The 20,379-nt window shown below is 40.5% G+C and overlaps 1 protein-coding gene across 1 annotated transcript in view; it reads right to left on the bottom strand.

Annotated features, from left to right (window-relative positions):
* Positions 1 to 19,084, bottom strand: part of MANBA (mannosidase beta) — a 106,201-nt gene extending 87,117 nt beyond the window's left edge. The window contains exons 1-2 of the mRNA XM_072624368.1: positions 18,695 to 19,084; positions 2,488 to 2,582 (exon numbers count right to left, since the gene is read on the bottom strand). Of these exons, the coding sequence (XP_072480469.1) occupies positions 2,488 to 2,582; positions 18,695 to 19,069 (470 nt within the window). The 5' untranslated portion in view covers positions 19,070 to 19,084. The remainder of the gene's footprint in view (positions 1 to 2,487; positions 2,583 to 18,694) is intronic.
* Between the last annotated feature and the right edge of the window lie 1,295 nt (positions 19,085 to 20,379).

Genomic DNA, 20,379 nt, shown 5'->3' with positions numbered 1-20,379 from the left:
CATATGTCAAATATATAATTTTTAATGGAAATTTCCATTGTATAAGAACACATTACTTTTCATCAGAAAGTATAACATCATTTCTATGTTTGAAATCTCTTACCTCACAGGATCGAATATAAATGGAATAATAGATGTGTAAGCTTTCAAAAGTAAAAAGCAGAAAATTAATATAATTATTAAAACTAAAGAACTTCAAACAGCAAATATTTCTTGAGTTACCATCACATGCACAAAACTCTAGTGAGCCCTATCAAGGACACAATCCCTACACCAAAGGAACTTACAATCTAATTAGGCAATTCAGAGTGAGGCATTTATTTTTCGCCATGGTCAAGAGAGAAATTTGTTTTGCTTGTCTACTCATATCTTTGTTACAAGGGTTTTGTTTTTTTTTTTTCTTGCTCAAGGGAAGAGAGAAAAGATAACTGCTTATTAATCAGTCAAAAAAATTTAATTGAGCAATCAAGAATATACAAGACCCAAAGCAAGAACAAGACCAAGTCGGACATAATTAAGAGTTCTACATAAACCCAAGGATCCCAGCTGCTGGGAGAAGAACTCATTGTTTGACCAAAACTCCTGGGAAAACTGGGAACAGTGTGGTAGAAACTGGGCATGGACCAATGCTTGACACCGTACACAAGAATAAAGTCCAAATAGGTACATGATCTAGGTGTAAAGACTGATACTATAAACAAATTTGGGGAGCAAGTAATAATAGTGTATTTGTCAGATTTATGAACAATGGAGAAATTTATGACCAAACAAGAGATAGAGAATATTATGAAGTGCAGAATGGATAATTTTGATTACATTAAATTGAAAAATTTTTGCACAATGCAACCAAGGTTAGGAGGAAAGCAGAAAACTGGGAAAGAATTTGATAAAGGCCTCATTCTAAAACATATAGAGAAATAAGTCAAACATACAAGAAAGTCATTCCGCAATTGATAAATGGCCAAAGGATATGAACAGGCAGTTTTCAAAGAAAGAAATTAAAGCTATCTACAGTCATATGAAAAAATGCTCTAAATCACTATTGATTAATCAAAACAACTCTGAGGTACCACATCACACCTATCAGATTGGCTAACATGACAAAAGAGGAAGATGATAAATGTTGGAGAAGATGTAGGAGAGTTGGAACACTACTTCATTGTTGGTGGAGCTGTGAGCTGATCCAACCATTCTGGAGAGCGGTTTGGAACTATGCCCAAAGGGCTACAAAAATGTGCATAGGGTTTGACCCAGCAATACCGCTTCTAGGACTGTATCCCCAAGAGATCATAAAAATGGGAAAGGGTCCCACATGTACAAAATTATTTATAGCAGCTCTCTTTGTGGTGGCCAAGAACAGGAAATCAAGGGAATGTTGGGGAATTGGTGAATGGCTGAATAAATTACGGTAAATGAATGTAATGGAATACTATTGTGCTATAAGAAATGATGAACAGGAAGACTTCAGGGAGGCCTGGAAGGACTTATATGAACTGATGCTGAGTGAAAGGAGCAGAACCAGAACATTATACACAGTAACAACCACAGCATGCGAGGAATTTTTCTGGTAGACTTAGCCCTTCACAACAAAGCAAGGAACTAAAACATTTCCAAAGGACTCTTGAGGCAAAATGCCATCCACTTCCAGAGAAACAACTATGGAATTGGAATGCAGAATGAAGTAAAACGTTTTCTCTTATGCTTTGTTTTGGTTTGGTTTTTCTCATGGTTTCTCCCATTCATTTTAATTCTTCTATGCAACATGACTAATGTCAAAATGTGTTTAATAAGAATGTACATGTAGAACCCGTATAAGACTGCATGCCAACTTGGGGTGGGAAGGGGGAGGAAGGGAGAGAAAAAGCTAAGACTTATGGAAGTGATTATAGAAAATTGAAAACAAGTTAATAAATTTTTAAAAAGTTATACAGCATTGTACAGACTAAGTACTACAGAAGCTTATGAAAGGAACAAGGATTGAAGTAATCAATATGGACTAGTCATGGAGGCTTCATAATAAAGTTAGATGTAAGCTTGGCCCTAAAGCCTAGTAAGGTCACATAATGGGAGAGGAAATGGGAGGCAGGGAAATACTATAAGCAAAGTCAAGGAAATGGGAACGAGTTTGGCATTTATGGGCAACATTAAGATGACAGGATTAACTAAATCCTATTCAGGAATAATGGACAAGCAGATCATAAAGTAGAGAGGAACATTTAAGAAATATCCTGAAATCCAGGTAGGAAAGTCTTGTTTTATTTCACTTCTCAGGTCTGGGAACACATGATAAAAATCAGTATTTCAAAACACTAATCTGACTTCTAGCCTTCTGAATGTAAGATGTAAGACATGGGAAAGTGGCAAAGGGCAGGGAGTATACTTTATAAAATGACTGATACTTCAGAGAGTAATTGTGAAACACTTTATTTCAATATTCAGCCTATAAAGATTTTTATTAGAAGTTTAAAAAAAAAACAACCCACATACCTGAAGTCAAAGGGAGTCCTAAATTCTTTGCTGTAGGTCCAATTATCCAAGGAGATCCAACTATAATTCAGGTCATTAAATCTATAGTAAGGGTCCTGTAGGTGCAAATAAAAGTCATAGCAGTTACTTAATAATGTTATAAAAAAAATTGAAAAAGCTATGTCATGTCTAAAAATAACTTACCTCTTGGCCCTAGGGATAAAGAGTTTAAGCTATTAACTCCACCTCCAACAAAATAAGATCCCCAAAAATATTTAAAATAAAACAGCTGACCAAAAAAAATGGCCATTAAAACTTTTCTGTTAAATGCACAGAAGGAACAGAGAAAAGTTTGGAAAGAAACACAGAGAAGCAGGTCTCGTCTTCACTAACCCACTCAGGACTAGACACGGTCTGGCTCTAATGTTCAGGAGCTTGACCCAAGTACATGCTCCATCCCCCCTCACACCCCTCCAATGTAGACACTGAAACTACTGAAATGAACAAACCAAGGAAAACACCAAATACTGTGAGGAAATACCTTGGATTGAAAGATACCTTGGAGTAAACCTTGAGGAAGAGAGCCAGACCACAACAAGCTCCCATAAGGATTATTAAAATGCCTGGAATAAATGAAGGGAGATTTTTAAAAATGGAATAGCTAAGAAGGAAAGAACATGGAGAATTAAAACTTTAGAACAGATGGTGGAAAAAAAGAACTGAATGTCCTAAGTATTAGACTGGGCCAGACAGAAATCAATGAGGCACAAAGATATAGTAAAATACAATCAAAATATTAGGAGAGAAAAGAAAGAATATATAAGCATCAGAGTGTTTTTTTAAACCTGCAAAACAAGTCAAGGAAAGATATTGTAAGATTACCATGAGAAAAGAAAAAGAGCCTAGTTATCAAATCTCAAGAAATTGTAAGTGAAAACTGTCCACAACTCTTAGAACGAAAGTGAAAATAGAAAGACTACACCATTTATCTCATAAATAAACACCAAAATTAAAACTACCAGGAAAGTCATAGCCAAAATTCAAACTCTTCAAGATAAAAATATATATCACAAGTAGCCATACCACCTCCCCCGAAAAAGGCTCAAGTACCAAGAAGCCACAGTAAGGATCACAAAAGACTTGGTAGCTACCTTTTAAAAGAAAAGGAGATCTTGGAATGCAATACTTAAAAAGGTAAAAGATAAAAAAGGTTTACAACTACAATCTATCCATAAAAACAAAGTTTTAAAAAAGTACCAGGGAAAATGGACCTTTAATCAAATAAAGTATTTCTAAGGATTTTTAATGAAAAGGGCAGAAATGAGTAGACATTTTGAAATGAAAACAACGGAGCCAAGAGAAATACAGAAATGTGTTCAACTGGAAGGGGTCTGTGCCCAAAAAAGATCAGAGAAAGAGGAAAAGGATTACTATGTGCAAAAATATTGTAGCTAAAAACTGGAAACTAAAGATGTGTTCTGTAGATAAGACATAGCTAAACAAATTATGATAAAGAAAGGTAATAGAATATTGTTGTCATAAAGACCTCTCTATGAACTGGTATAGAGTGAAGTGGGCAAAACTAGGAGAACCATTTACACAATGATAACATTATAAAGAAAAACAACTTTGAAAAACTTAACTGAACAATGCTACAACAAGCCCTAAGTCCTGGAAACTAGAGATGAAGCACTTCACTCACCTCCTGACAGAAAGGGGATGGGCTTCAAAGACAGAATGAAACTTATTTTGGACACAGCCATTGTGGGAATTGGCTTTTCTGCATTATGCCCATTTGTTGTAAAGATTCTTTTTTTTTAATTGTTCAATGGAGGGGTGGAATAGGAGAGAGGAAAACCTCAATTTTTAAAAATTTTATAAGATGTTTAAAGAAGATTTTATACACACACACACATATATACACCACCTCCATACATGGAACCATCAATTACAACAAATGGAGAAGTTTTGAATGCTGTGGATAAGTTCACTTACCTTGGTAATGTACTTTCCAGGGATGTACACATTGACAATGAGGTTGATGCCCACATTGCCAGAGCCAGCTCAGGGTTTGAGAGGCTTCGAAGAAAGGTTTGGGAGAGAAGAAGACTGATTGCCAAACTGAAGGTCTACAGAGCTGTTGTGCTGATCTCATTGTTGTATGCCTGTGGAACATGGACAGTCTACCAGTGCCGTGCCAGGAAACTGAATCATTTCCATTTGAACTGTCTTAGGAAGACTCTGAGGATCACCTGGCACGATAAGGTACCAGACACTGAAGTCCATGCTCGAGCTGAACTGCCAAGTATTCAAACTATGCTTCAGAGAGCACAACTCCGATGCGCTGGCCTCAGTTGTTCAAATGCAAAATGTACGCTTTCCAAAAAGACTATTTTATGGAGAACTTGCATGAGGCAGGTGATCTCAGGGTGGTCAGAGGAAACGATACAAGGACACTCTCAAGAACTTTGGATTTGACTGTGCAACATGGGAGACACTGGCACAGGACTGCTCAGCATGGCGTGCCCACATCAGAAAAGGTGCTCTGCTCTTTGAGCAAAACAGAATTATGACAGCACAAAGGAAATGCAGGATATGCAAATTTGGGATATCCACCCCAAATATTCATACGGACTATCTGTGCCCAACCCGCGGTAGAGCATTCCGAGCTCCTACTAGTCTGATCAGCCACACTGGGACACACTGAAATTTCATTTTATCATGGTGATGTCATTTTGGTCTTCTGCGAAGATGAATGACAACAACCATATGTACATATACATACACATATATTGTGAAAGACTCACTACCCCCACCCAAAAAAAAAATTGAAATAGAGGTCCTTTATGTCGAAGGCTAGGGCCCATATGACACATGGTACGGCAATACTTAATGCATCCCTTCAATGATTCCATTTACAACATAACGCATGCTCCTGCCCTGCTTAACCTGTAGAATCCTTGACTAGAAATAGCCTTTTTACTCCTAATTCTGCAAGAGAAACCTCATTTGCACTCAACCTCAAACATAACAGAATTGGTAATAGCTGTTTGTTTTTCGGTACTCCATTCTCACTGTCTGGTAGATGTTTCCTGGACCCGCTCCTTGCTCAGTAATTCTAATACACATGCTGAAGCCCGAGTCAGTAAACTTAAGAAAAAAAGGATTTTGCTAACTACATGTCCATACGATTAGTTTCCTTTGTACATAATTGTTTGTTGTTTCCCCATTAGAACATGAGCTTCTTGCACTATCTTTGTCACTGCTGTCACTTCAGTTTTTGCCATTCTTTGTACCCCAGGGTTCAATCATCACAGTGCCTGGTGTATATGGATAAAGCACTGGACTTAGAGTCAATAAAGAGTTTGAATCCAGCTTCAGACACAGCTTAGCTATGTGACCCTAGGCAAGTCATTTACCTGCTCTCTGCCTTAGTTTTGTCATATGTAATATGGGAATGTTAATAGCACCTACCTGCCAGGCTGTTGAAATAATGAAATAACACATGTAAAGTGCATTACAAACCTTAAAGTGCTACATAAGGGCTAGTGATTGTTAATAATAGGTGCTTAATAAATGCTTGTTGACTGGACAGCATACTCCCACATACTTTATACATTTAAAAACTACTGAGAGGCCCCCAGGCTTCATCAGCCTGCTGAAGGGGTCTGTGACATACATACACAAAAAAGGTTCTGAACCTCTGACAACTGACAAACAACTAAAAGGTGAAAATGAATACTACGTGGACAGGAAAACCAGTTTCCTTAAGATGTATGGTCAAGGAGCATAATTCAGCCTGCTGTTCAGTCGTGTCTGACTCTTCATGACCCCATTTGGGGTTTTCTTGGTTTACCATTGCCTTCCCCAGCTCATCTTACAGATAAGACAACTGAGGTAAAGAGTTAAGCGACATGCCCAGGGTCTCACAGTTAGTAAGTGTCTGAGGCCAGATCTGAACTCAAAAAGACGAATCTTCTTGTCTTCAGGCATGGCGCTCTATCCACTGCACCACTGAGCTGCCCTAGCCAACACTAGCCGCCAACAGTTTGAAGTCTACAGAACCTCAAGTCACGAACAGCAGTTACCCAGGCAGGCTTACTGGGTTAGCTCGCATTAAAAGTGCATAGGGCATTATTTTTAAATGCTCAGTGAGCCATGCTGCTGTAGCTACATCAGTGTTTAAAAAAGGAATTTTCTGCCTTCTAGAAGGTTATCATTTAAGTATTTTGAGGAAAAGGGAGAGAATTTTTAAAACAGCTACATGGACACTCAATAATAAATACAACCATAAGACAAATAGGCACTAACAACGTATAGTTAAAAGTATTTAAATTAAGCTTTTCCAGTTTCACCATCCACATCTTTTTAGGCTCTAAAACGCCTAAAAAGATACCTTGATGGCAACCTGAGGCTTAAAGGACATCTGTTGAAAAACCCTCATCTAAGGGTGCAACACTGGATGATGATGTCACCCCAAAGGGTTCCCTAGGACATAGCCTAGAACTCCATCCACAGCTGTGCAAATTCTTCCCTTCGCTTTGGTCTACTTCCCAAAAGACTTGTTCAAAGCCCCAACCAGAGCACTAGCATTCACCTCTGACTGGCATAACACTTTAACAACAATGATGACAACAGCATATATACGTACATATAATATATATATGCATCACTCTAAGGTTTGCACAGAGCTTGACAAATGCTATCTTATTTGATTCACACAGGAATCCTGGGAGATAGGTGCTGCTCCTGTCCCCATTTATACAGATGAGGAAACTGAGGCTAGAAAAGGTTAACTGACTTGTCTAAGGTCATAGCTAGTAAGTGTCTGAGGCAGGATTTGAACTCATGTCTTCCTGAATCCAAGCTCAGTGCCAAATGTCACCACTGAAGCTCCATGAAGTGAACTCTCTCACAATTAAAAATACTAATGTTCTTAGTGCTATCATCATTTTCATCATAATCAGCTTTCCACTATACCATAATACTTCTAGGACAGTACAACTTATAACTACATGAAGACTTTTGGGACACTCCATATATTACCCCACAGGGAATTATTTTGAAAACCTGGGTTTGTGGAAGTCCAAAAGATATGAAATCAGGTTGCAAAATTTTACTAAAACATAAATCTCTATTTCAAATCAATTTTACTGTTATCCATTCAAGCAGAGACCTCCGTTTGCCCATTTTCCATACAGATCCCTCGCTTATCATCCTGGACTCCTCCCTTCCACTCACCTGACCCACCTGCTCTTGTGACCAATGACCACCACGTGAAGAAGGTGGAGCAATAGCCCAGATCACCTGATAACAAAAATTCTAGTATATCATTAAGGGAAAGGCTGAAAGATGGTCACTTAACAGTCACATGAAGCCAAAAGTCACAGAAGGTGGCTTATTAAGCCAGCATCTACTGTATATAAGAGAACCACAGAGTTAAAAAAAAAAAAACAGAAAAGGGAGTAAGGCTTAAGGTACAAAAGATTGGAGTCTTATCTATCACCTGCTTTGTCCTACAAAAGTTATCAACAAATGACTAATAGTCTTGCTCCGATAACAGTCTCCCACTGGGACCTATTTCCAACCAGTGACTAGTCTCCAAGATAATTCTTTCACCCTCCCTTCCTAGGAGAAACATTTAAGGGATGAGTTCAGTTCAACTGCCCTTTAAAAATCACTGAATTTTAGAGAGGAAATGTCACTTCAGGACCATCAGCTCCCATTCTGCCATTTTCCAGATGAAGAGACTAAGGACTCAAAGAAATTACATTCCTTCCCCAAGGTCACATGGTTATAAGGGACAGAGCCAGGATTAGAACAGAGGTTTCCTAAATTCCAGTTTGGGGCTCTTTCCATAATCTCATCACTGACACTAAATCTCTTCTTACCATTCTCATTAGATTTCTTTGAAAACAATAGGCCCCCAAATTCCAAAGGCTATTCTCTAATTCAATAGGCTTAAACAGTTCCAACACCTCTATAACAGTTTTTACACTGGAAAAATCTGCGATTTCATTAACAGTAAAGAACTCCCAATGTGGAAATTCTCCCTATCAACACAAAGCCCGACCTACATAGGCCTTGGAAGACAAATCCCTGGCAGATGCCTGAGCAGGTATTAGCTAAGTGACTTGCCTACCAGCACATGGCTAGTAAGTGCTAAAAGCATGATTTAAAACCCTCACACATGTAACTTTAAATCAGTATTGGATTCACTGTGATACACTGGTTCTTCTATATAAACTACACAAAATTATATCAATAAGAAAACCTTTCCAGCTATTTCAAGTTACTGAATATAATCATGCCACTAATTAGGTCTAGATTTCAAAGCTATCAGGGAAAAAGGAAGCACCCATATATACAAAATATCAAGTGCCTCTTTTTATGGGGACAAAGAACTGGAAATTAAGGAGATGCTCAATCACTTGTAGAAAGATTAAACACTTCATGGAATTGGAATATAATGGACTGGTGACATAAGAAATGATGAAAGGGGCAGTTTCAGAGAAACCTGGGCAGACTTGTATGAACTGATAAGTAAAATATGGAAAACCAGGAGAACAATTTACAAAATAAAAACATTCTAAAGGAAAGACAACTTTGAAAGACATAAGGACTCTGATCAGGACTCCAGGGGATGCTACCTACCCACCCCCTGACAGAGAAGGAATCGACTCAAGACGCTGAATGACACACACTTGTTGATGTAGCCAATGTGAAAGTTCAATTACACTAACTATGCACATTTGTTACAGAGACTGACTTCAAAACAAAGAGGGGAAAATAGTGGGAGGGGGAGAAAATAAATGTTTATTAAATTTTGAAAATGGGAAAAACATTTAAAAATATAAAATACAAACTATTGCTCAAGGCATTCAAAGGGCTACACAATCTGGCTACAGTTTGTCCGTCCAGATTTATTTCACAAAACTCTCCTCCACAAGATCTGCTTTCTAGAAACCCTGGACTCCTGACTTTGGCTCCAAACTCAGCATTCCATCCTCCATGTCTTTGAACAGGGTGTCTTCCTATACTTAGCATGCATTCCCTGCTTATTTCTACCTCTTGGAAGGCCTGAGTTTCCTCACTTCAAGAATCAACTGATAAGACTGATTTGTTACCACTTGACATAAGACAAGAAAAAGAATTGAGAGAATAAACACCAGAAAATACAGGGTTAAATATCACTCTAAAAATGATATGCAATATTCATTTTAAATAAATTTTCTTAAATTAAGCAGTTTTTCTCTCTTCCATCTCCCCCTTTGAATAAAAAAAGAAAAGCAAAACCTTTGTAACAAGTCTAGTTAGGGAGCAAAAAATCCCCATGTTGGTATGTTTGAAAATGTATCTCATGCTACATATTTAGTTCCAGTGTGCTATATTTATTTTTTAAAAATCAGATGATAAATTGCTTTAGCAAGATACCAGAATATAAAATACAAAACCCACAAAAGCCAGCGGTCTTTTTGTATACCACAAAAACTAGGAGAAAAATAAAAGAGAAACATCATTTATAAAAATGATAAAATGTATTAAATGGTCAGACATTTAGTAGGCAGAGAAGCCCACTAAGTGATACACATACCACAAGACCTGAGTAGCTACAACTATGAAACAACTTTAACAAAAATAAAGGACTAATTAAGTAACCAGATAGAACTCTATCCAGTGTTCATGGCAGGGGCCAGTCAATAATCAAGATGGTAATACTATAAAAATTAACTTATATAGTTAATACAATACAAAAACAATGGGCAAGAAGGCAACTAGAGCCCAGAGACATTCTCTGATGACCTGACTGCTTTACTAGTGAGGCTGGTATCCTTCCTGAGTTTGGTAAGAAGCCACTAAGGTTAACCCCTCATGTGAAAATCGGCACAAATTACAGGACCTATCTTCTTAGAAGCACTTCACATATTGCTTTGTGATGGATTTTGAGTATTAACTTTTTTATATAAAATTTGACCTAAAAGAAATTTGCTACAAAAAGTGCAAAGGACTACTTCAAAAAATTAAATAAAGAGATAAAATGTATAGAGAAGAAACAGATAAGATTAGACAAGAATTATTGGGGGGAGAGAATGAAAAGACTTTACAGTCAATCTCAAATTATCCTTTTAAGTAGTAATTATCAAAAGTATTTGGTGCAAGATTAAAAAATATAACAAAGAAACAAGACAGGTGATGCAGGTTTGGAACTAGCTGCATACCAGTGTTTGATGAAGCCACAACCATAACAGATAAAGGCAGGAAATCATTATTAAGTGAAAACCACTGGAAAAACTAAATAGTCACATAGTAAGAAATGGGATTGGATATATAATCTGTGTTACGATAAATTAGATCAATGATCTAAATCTTTTTAAATAAAACATGTAATGGAATATCTATCAGCTTTAAAGGAAATGTTTTTAAGCTATTGAACGTAAGCAGTTTTTTAAGACAAAACAAATGGATTTGATGATGTGTTTTTCCACAACAAAAGCAACTCTGAGAAGAAAAATATTTGCCATAAATATCTCTGATAAAAATCTGACAGGCAAAATTTATAAGGAATTGGAACAAATAGTGGGGAGAAATTCATTCTCTTGTGGTCAAAAGAGATCAACAGGCACTCCTCAAAAGAGGAATGTACATCAATAATCACTTGAAAAATTATTACAACTTTCTAACAGCAAACAAATATAAATGAAAACAATTCTCTGGTACCGCCGCATTCTAAGAATACTGGCAAGGATGGTTAAAAAACAATAAAATAAATGCTGTCAGGGTTGTGGAGGAACAGAAATACTCCTATCACTGCTGGGTAACTGAGTACTCTTTTTTGAAAGCAGTGTGGCAGTAATTAATATACAATTAAAGGTACCAAACTGTTCATAACCTTTGAGACAATGATCTAGCTATTAGGACTATTGCCGAAGGATGTTCTGGAAGGGGTTAGGCAGAGAGGGAGGACTTGTATGTTCAGGTATAGCGATATTATTTGTAATAGCAACAAAAAAGGAAACAACCCATCAGCGACTGGTTAAGCAAACTGTGGTATAAAAATGTAAGAGAATATTATGTATAAGAAATGACAGACGTATGCTTCTAGGGTTGTATCCCAGGAAGATCATAAAAATGGGAATAGGACCCACATGTACAAAAATATTTATAGCACCTCTTTTTGTGGTGGCCAAGAACTGGAAATCGAGGGGATGCCCATCAACTGGGGAATGGGTAAGCAAGCTGGGGGATATGAATGCAATGGAATACTATTGCGCTATAAGAAATGACAAAAAGGAAGACTTCAGAAATACCTGGATAGACTTACATGAGCTGAAGCTGAGTGAAGTGAGAAGAACCAGGAGAACGTTATACACAGTAATAGCCACAGTGTATGAGAACTGTTTTTGATAGACTTAGTTCTTCACAGCAATGCAAGGACCTAAATATTTTCAAAGGACTCATGATGCAAAATGCCTTCTGCATGCAGAGGAAGAACTATGGAGTTGGAATGCAAAACAAAGCAGACTATTTTCCCTTTTGTTATGTTTGGTTTAGTTTTACTCGTGCTTTCCCCCATTGGTTTTCATTCTTCTAGGCAACACAACTCATGTGAAAATCTGTGTAATGTGAATGTAGGTATAGAACCCATATAGGATGACATGCCATCTCAAGGAAGGGGAGAGGGGAAGGAGAGGGAGAAAATTTAAAACTTATGGAAGTGATTGTTGAAAATTGAAAACAAAGAAATTAATAATTTTTTTAAAAAAAGAAATGACAGTTGTAACTAGATGGTGCAGTAGATAGAGTGCCAGGCCTGGAGTCAGGAATACTCATGCTGAGTTCAAATCTGGCCTCAGACACTTGCTAGCTGTGTGACCCTGAGCAAGCCACTTAACCCTGTTTGCCTCAGTTTCCTCACCTATAAAATGAGCTGGAGAAAATTCCAAACAGGTCAGACAGAACTGAAATGACTCATATATAAGAAATGACAAATATAAAGATTATTAGGATACACGGAAAGTTTTATATAAAGTCATATATAGTAAAGAAATCAGAAAAGAATATACAGACTGTTATTATTAAAGTAAATGAAAATATTCAGAAAAAATAATAATAACAGTGGCTAACATTTTATTTAAATGTACTACATGCCAGGCACTACACTAAGCACTTTATTAACATTACCTCATTTGATTCTCACAACAACCCTGGGAAATAGGTGTTTTTATTATCCTTATTTTCTAGATAAGGAAACTGATATAAATCAGTACAGTGACAACCCAAGGTCACGCTAGTAAGTATCTGAAGCAACATTTGAACTCAAATCTTTCAGACTCTTGGGACTTTCAGCCTCCTGCTCTACTAACTCACTGTACCACTTAGTTGCTGAAAGAGCAGGATGCAGTGACTACAGAGAGTCAGAAAATCTAGGAGGGTGATTCTTACCTATGACCAAATTATCAGCATAATGAGGAGCAACTTACCAAAATTCTCAGAACCTCAATTTCCGCCTATAAAATGGGGATAATAGTAATCTCAGGACATTACCTAAAGAGCTCTGGAGAAGAAATGTTTTGCTAACTTTAAAGTGATAGGTAAATATCAGACACTATTACTTAAAGGAGCACAAAAAGGTATGGAAGCAAAAATATACTTTTGTCAAAGCTAACATACAAATCTTATTAAAAGTGTTACTGTGGAGTAATTTGAAGTTTACAATTTTAAAGTTTTTTAACAAATGTTTTTCTTTTTTGTTTAATTCTTGGGTTGTTGGAGGTTTTTTGAGTGTTACCAAGTTAATAATGTTTAAACTTTTTTTTTTTAAAGAGAAACCTGAATTATGGGATAGCTATTACACAGATAGATGAGCAGCTAGGTGGCTTAGTGGATAGGTTCCAGGGTCTGGAGTCTGGAAGCCTCCTCTTTTTGAGTTCAAATCTGGCCTCAAATATTTACTTGCTGTGCAACCCTCGGTAAGTTAATTAACCCTGTTTTCTCCTTTAACAACTGAGTGGAAGAAGGAAATGGCAGCACTCCAATATCTTTGCCAAGAAAGCCCTTAATGGGGTCATGAAGAGTCAGACATGACTGAAAATAATTGAACAAACTACCTATATGAACTCTGAACATTAGCTTCACACCTTATTGAAAAAATTAGCAAGGGTAGATGCTCACTGAGTGGAATGTGGGAAATGATTTCAGAGTATTTAAAACTGTTTATTTCCCTCTCCTCCCCCACTGTGTGTGTGTGTGTGTGTGTGTGTGAATCTCTCCCCTCCTTCTGATCCCCCTCTCCAAGTGCATATATTTGACTGTGCTAAATTAAAAGGACATATAATACAACTCCATTGTGTACTTTAATATTCAGTGCCTTTAAATGCAAAAGAGAGGACAGAAAAAATGTTAATATATTTGTGTTGGGACTGGAAGCTCAATTCCGTGTGGACAGTCTCGGGCAGGTAAAAGTGGGACTTCTAAATCTTAGAGTCTTACGAGGCCCTCCATGAACAGCGGGGGTTCGAGAAGGTCAGACCGAGCTAGCTCGGCTAGCTCGGGTATTTCCGCCTCTCCCCCGGAGATACCTGATGGGTGGAGTCTCCCTGCCCTCGAGGTCGTCCCGGATTGGAGCACACCTAGTTACCTAACAGCATGGTATTGAGATGCAAACTGTGTGGCTGAAGATTAAGTAGGATTGAGGAAGCCAGAAAGCTCTTAGCACGTGTGGAGCCAAAGAGAAAAGTAGGGCTCCGCTTCTTTTCTTTCCTCTCTCCCCTCCCCCTCTCTCCCCCGCTTGTACTTCTACTTCCATTCCCTTAAGCTTAGCCTTCTTAGGAAATCTCCCCCTCTTCGTCCTAAGAAAGAAGAGCCCCTGCACTTGTAACCGAAACCCTGTAATAAAGCTCAACCCCTGTTTGACTCTGGAACGTCCTTTCTCTCATATGTGCATCCGGCGTGGCCAGCCGAAGACCTGGACAGGTAAGAAAGACTCGGGTAGCCCAATACAGGCCTCTAGGCTTGGCAGTTGTCGTCCCAACAGGGATTGGGAGCGTAGATAATCCTGGGTGCTTTTGGGGTACACCCGGAAGGGGCTGTGAAAGAAGCGAGTCCCGAATCCTAGATTCGGAAGGAGAGAAAGGGGAGAGAAGCTTCCCAAACCCCTGGGAAAAGGGCAGGGATGAGGAATCAATTGCCAGTAATAAAGCCAGAGGAACAGGAGGTCTGGGCTGAGAAACTTCACAGGGAAGGCAGGGAGGCGGGGGTCACAATAGAGTTAAACGACCTCCGAGAATTTTGTAAGGAAGGGCCGGAGAGGCCAGGGCGGGATTGGAATAAGAGTGGAAGCGGAGAGAGGGGAGGGGAGGACCTTGGCGAGCAGAACCCTGGCGAGCAGAAAGTTAAGGAGTGTAGAGAAAAAATAGGTTCGGAGCTCCATCTAGAGGATGGGAAAGGCGAGGCAGGGGAGAATACGCCGTGCCTTCCCTCCGCGCCTCCTTATAACCTGCTCCATTGGTCAGACAGTTCAGGGCCACAGTCCAGTTTGGAAAAAGGAATAAGAAAGGCTATAGAGAATGGAGAAGATGTAGGGACATTTCCTGTGTTAGAAATAGCGGACCCCAGTGTCCCCGGTGGGGTTCGGAGGAGCCACATACCCATAGAGTGGAAGAGAGTGGCGACTCTTAAAGAGGCTTGTACCAAGCATGGCCCTAATTCACCCTTTGTTATAGCCATGCTTGAAACTCTCAGCGGTCAGTTCGTTCTGACTCCTAATGACTGGAAAAGCTTAGCCAGAGCCTGCCTTACCCCTGGGCAGAAAGAAATAAGTACAGGGAGGGGCCAGGATCAGCTTCCCATAGCTATTGCCCTTCCCTTAAGGCACTGGAAGCTCAAAGAAAGCCAGAGACCAGTGTGGGGAATAGGAGGGTGCCAAAATACCTTAGAGACAATGCACCCAGTAAAGTGGGAGGCAGAGGATCGCCAAAGGACCGTATGGCCGTTGGTGATTCCAGGACTTAGTTTTAACATCTGGGGCAGGGACATTATGAGCCGCCTCGGGATGAAGCTATCAAATTTTTAGTAAGGGCCATTGCTGTTGTACTGGAGTTCCCACCCTTGAATTGGAAGTCAGACACCCCGATTTGGGCCTTGACTCCAGAAAAACTCCAGGCACTACAACTTGGTTAAGGAGCAATTAGCACCCTGGAATGCTCCTGTGTTTGTTAAAAAGAAAAAATCTGGGAAAGTCAGGTTCCTTACAGATGTTAATGAAGCATTTGTAAGCACCTGGCAGCAGCTATACCTAAGTAAAGAGCCACTATGCATTCTTATCATCTTTACCTTAAAGGCGATCCTCGCTAAACAAAGAAGGGGAAAAGGTCGCCTAATACAATCAGAGCTAAGATTAAGAGGCCTAATACAATCAGAGCTAAGATCAAGAGGCCTAATACAATCAGAGCCTGATACAGCTGTCTCAAGGAACGCACATACTACTCCAGCTATGAGACATTTTAAGATACTAATAGGGGGTCGAGGGTATGTTTGTGTCTCCACAGGAAAAGGTGATGCGTGGATTCCCATTAGAAGGATCCGTAGGTGGGAACCGAGGTTGGAGACGACGGAGACGCAGGAGGCGGAGACCCCGGAGAGCCCAGAGACCCCGGAGAAGGATCATACACCACCTGAGCCTGCTGCTGACAGCTTTAACCTTGCTGCCCAGAGAGGAAGCAGCCCTCATCACAACCGCAGACACTGCTGCTGACAGCTTCCCATCTAGGCATCCTTTTTTCGCCAGCTGAATGAGGACTTTGATATCACAAACCCAGGACACTTGGGTGGGGAGGAGGTGACCAATTTTCCACCTGTATAGATCCATTTGCAAGATTAAGGGAGTGGTGGTGTAAGGCGCCTACACCACCTGCTTCTCTTAAAATATGCTTTGGGATTTTAGTTGATTGCACTTCCCCAGTTGTAACTCAGCCATTTAGTTTCATCTTTGTTTTATTTGATGCCTCCCTTTGTCAGTTGTGCTAGCTGCAGATTTCTGTGTGAATGAAGTCTTGTTGTAAGGTACTCATATGCTAAAGGCCTTCCTAATCCACTCAGCCTCCAGCCACTGTTTGCTCTAGAGCCAGGTGCGCTCCGCGCATAACAAAGAAGGGGATATGTTGGGACTGGAAGCTCAATTCCGTGTGGACAGTCTCGGGCAGGTAAAAGTGGGACTTCTAAATCTTAGAGTCTTACGAGGCCCTCCATGAACAGCGGGGGTTCGAGAAGGTCAGACCGAGCTAGCTCGGCTAGCTCGGGTATTTCCGCCTCTCCCCCGGAGATACCTGATGGGTGGAGTCTCCCTGCCCTCGAGGTCGTCCCGGATTGGAGCACACCTAGTTACCTAACAGCATGGTATTGAGATGCAAACTGTGTGGCTGAAGATTAAGTAGGATTGAGGAAGCCAGAAAGCTCTTAGCACGTGTGGAGCCAAAGAGAAAAGTAGGGCTCCGCTTCTTTTCTTTCCCCTCTCCCCTCCCCCTCTCTCCCCCGCTTGTACTTCTACTTCCATTCCCTTAAGCTTAGCCTTCTTAGGAAATCTCCCCCTCTTCGTCCTAAGAAAGAAGAGCCCCTGCACTTGTAACCGAAACCCTGTAATAAAGCTCAACCCCTGTTTGACTCTGGAACGTCCTTTCTCTCATATGTGCATCCGGCGTGGCCAGCCGAAGACCTGGACAGGTAAGAAAGACTCGGGTAGCCCAATACAGGCCTCTAGGCTGGCATATTTGTTTAAAAAAAACCATTCAGGAGTGAAACAAGAGAGGCCAAAGACTTGTACATCATGAAAAAGCCTTACCCTTATATATCACAAATACATTCCTCAGGTAATAAGTTGGAAGATACTGATATTCATTCCAAACACCAAAAAGTCACCACAAAAAAAAAAAAAAAGGAACATCATTTGCTGTATTTTAACAGAAAGGAAATAACAAGTGATTGATGTAACAGTCATTTCTGAATCAACTGTTTATATTCAAACCACAGATCTGTTAAAGTGAAATTAAGAAAAAAAAACACCCAATTAGAAAACTTCATTCCCAATATATCTAAAAGAAAAAAGGATACCAAGTACTTTGTGGAGAAAAAACCCACAAATTTATCATAACTGAAAAAAAAAAGGTGGCCAAGGAAATATCAATTAACTATTGCCTATATTTCCCAATTCTTTCCCAATTCTATGAAATCTTTAAGAGAATAATCTAGACGTAGGCTGAGGCTTTTCATGATAAAGAGGAGGCAGTGTGATACAGAACATTCGCAGGCCTTCCTAGCTGCACCTGCTATCCTGTCCTCTCTCTGTCATCTCGATCTCCTAGTGAACCAGTTCAATTTTATACTCTCCTAGAGTGTCTCATTCCCTTATTACTGTAGATCTTGCCAGGCCAAACCTCAGCTTTGTATCACTCCCACTGTCCACGGCTTTCATTCATTATGCTGGCTCTGTTTTCTGTTCTTCATTATATGAAGTTTGGTATCAAAAAAGAAAATATTTTAAAGAAAAAGAAAAGCCACCTAAATCCCAAGAGAGAAGGTAAAAGATTTTTTTCCAACTATCCTTTACCACTTTAAATTTCCAAAGTGGAAAGAAAAACTAGCAAAATGTTTTTACAATCATGTGGTTGGTAACAGTTTCTGTTCCTATTAAATCATTGCCAGCACCCCACAAAATGCCTAGATTATCAATTATACTGAGTTACAAAACTATTTTCACGTAGGATGTCCAGATTTTGGGAGAGGGGTGCAGGTTTGGTGTTACACACACACACACACACACACACACACACACACACACACACACACACACACACACACACACACACACACACACACACACACACACACACACACACACACACACCTCGTAATTATTTACACAAGTCATTAATTACTTTCCATTCTGAGCAGGGCCTCCCCCCGATCCCGGTCTCTTTCTCCACAAGCGCCGGACTGGGCTACCTAGTCCTCTCTCTGGTCGTTTCACTCGGCAGGACCAGAAACTGACAGTGTCAGTTTCAGCTGCTCCGCCCCCTCCCCCGCCTCCCTCCAGCGCCCGCCGGGGCTCCCTCGGTTCCCCGTGCAGCGCCCGGGAGCCGGGCTAAAGCGGCCGTTCGGACCTTCTCGGCCCCGCCGAGCGGGGCAGGCCCCGGGCGCAGGCCCGCAGGGTCCAGGGCGCGCGCGCCGCCCGTACCTGGATCAGGCCGCGCTGGAGCAGGGCGCTGTGCACGCAGCCCGGGACCGGCCCCTCCAGCGCCACGGAGCCGTCCTGGCTCCGGAGAAGCCAGCTGCCGGCCAAGCTGAAGCCGGCGGACCTGGGCCGGCCTGGCCCGGGCGAGGCCGCCGCCAGCAGCAGCAGCAGCAGCAGGAGGAAGCATTGGCAGCTCGCCTGCGGCCCGGGCACCATCCCGGGCACCCGCGCAGCAGGCTGGAGAGGCGGCTGGGCGGTCGGGAACCAACGGGAATCCCAGGAACCCTCCCGGCCGGCCCCCGAGGTCAGCTGAGCCAAGGCCACAGAACCGCTTTTCAAAGTTTTTTTTTGCGCGGCGCAGAGAAGCCGGGGGCACATTGGAGCGCAGGGCGCATGCGCTTTGCTGGACCTCTTCTCCCCCAGCCTGGGAGTTCTGCACGTCTTTTGTGGTCTGGACCTCTTCTCCAGTATGGAGAAGCCTACGGCCTCCTTTAGATGCATAAAGCAAAGTAGGACGGATGGCAAAGGAAAGCACTTATATTAAAATCAGTTCGGTTGTGGCAAAGATACTAGACTGGTTTTCCAGCTCACTTGACAGATAAGGAAGTGACCTACCCAGGGTCACACAGCTAGTGTCTGACACCAGATTTTAACTCAAAAAGATGACTCTTTCTGACTCCAGTTTTGACCACCTAGCTCTCCCAAGCATTTATTAAAAACCTACTATTTGCCAAGACAAAAAATGAAATAAGTCCTACTAAGCTTACATTCTAATGGGGGAGACAAGTGGACATATGTAAGTATATACAGAATAAAAAGCAGGAGAATAAATTGTTAAATCCAGAATATTTTGGGAGTAAAGGCAGTAGGAGCAGGGAACATCAGAAAAGATTTCCTAGAAAAAATGTGCTTAAACTGCCTCCCAGCCATGTCTTCCCCAACCTGCTTCTCTTACTTCCCAACCTCCAATTTTACCAGGCGTCCAAATAAAAAAGGATAGACCCAGCCTTTCAGAAAGGAAGCCAGAGAGGAGATGGGAGTTTTTTGTTTGTTTTTGTTAGGCTTTAAATTACATCTTGTACAGCAGTTTTGTTTATACAGTCAGGAGCGTGTTGGAGCCAGCAAGTTCACCAGAGCCAATTGTTAAATTTTGCTTAAACATTTACACTTGAGAAAATGGCAAACCCTATACATCAGGACTTGATGTATCATTCTGTTGATTATCTAGACTTGGGAAAGCAGTGGAAAAAAAATCTAAATAATGCATATTAATCATACAAATGTGACAGAGGTATATACTCCTACCTCCTCCTTAGCCTGTTGTGGAACATTTACCAACACACTTCTGCATTCAGTGTAGAGGCAGTGTGGGACACTAGAAAGATCTGGATTCTAGGACATCTTTCCATTGGATATATTTATTTTGCAGTTCAAGGGAGAACTGGAGAATTGGCCGTTGAGGGAATTTAATTAAAATGCTACTAGATGATTTCTATTAAATAAACTATCAACTTTCTTTTATGAATGAAAAATTTTATTAGCTTTTTTTTATACTAATTACATTTCCAGTATGTTCCTTCCTTTCTCCTATCAGGGAGCAAGCCTTTATAATAAAAAAAAATAACAGAGAAAAAAACAGTTCAACAAAACTAACCAGTACATCAATCAAGCTTGATATTCTGAACTCT

This window comes from Notamacropus eugenii, chromosome 7 (genome assembly GCF_028372415.1).
Source record: "Notamacropus eugenii isolate mMacEug1 chromosome 7, mMacEug1.pri_v2, whole genome shotgun sequence".
Classification (NCBI taxonomy): Eukaryota; Metazoa; Chordata; class Mammalia; order Diprotodontia; family Macropodidae; genus Notamacropus; species Notamacropus eugenii.
The sequence above is the reverse complement of the archived record's forward strand: the minus strand, read 5'-3'. Positions and strand labels throughout refer to the sequence as shown.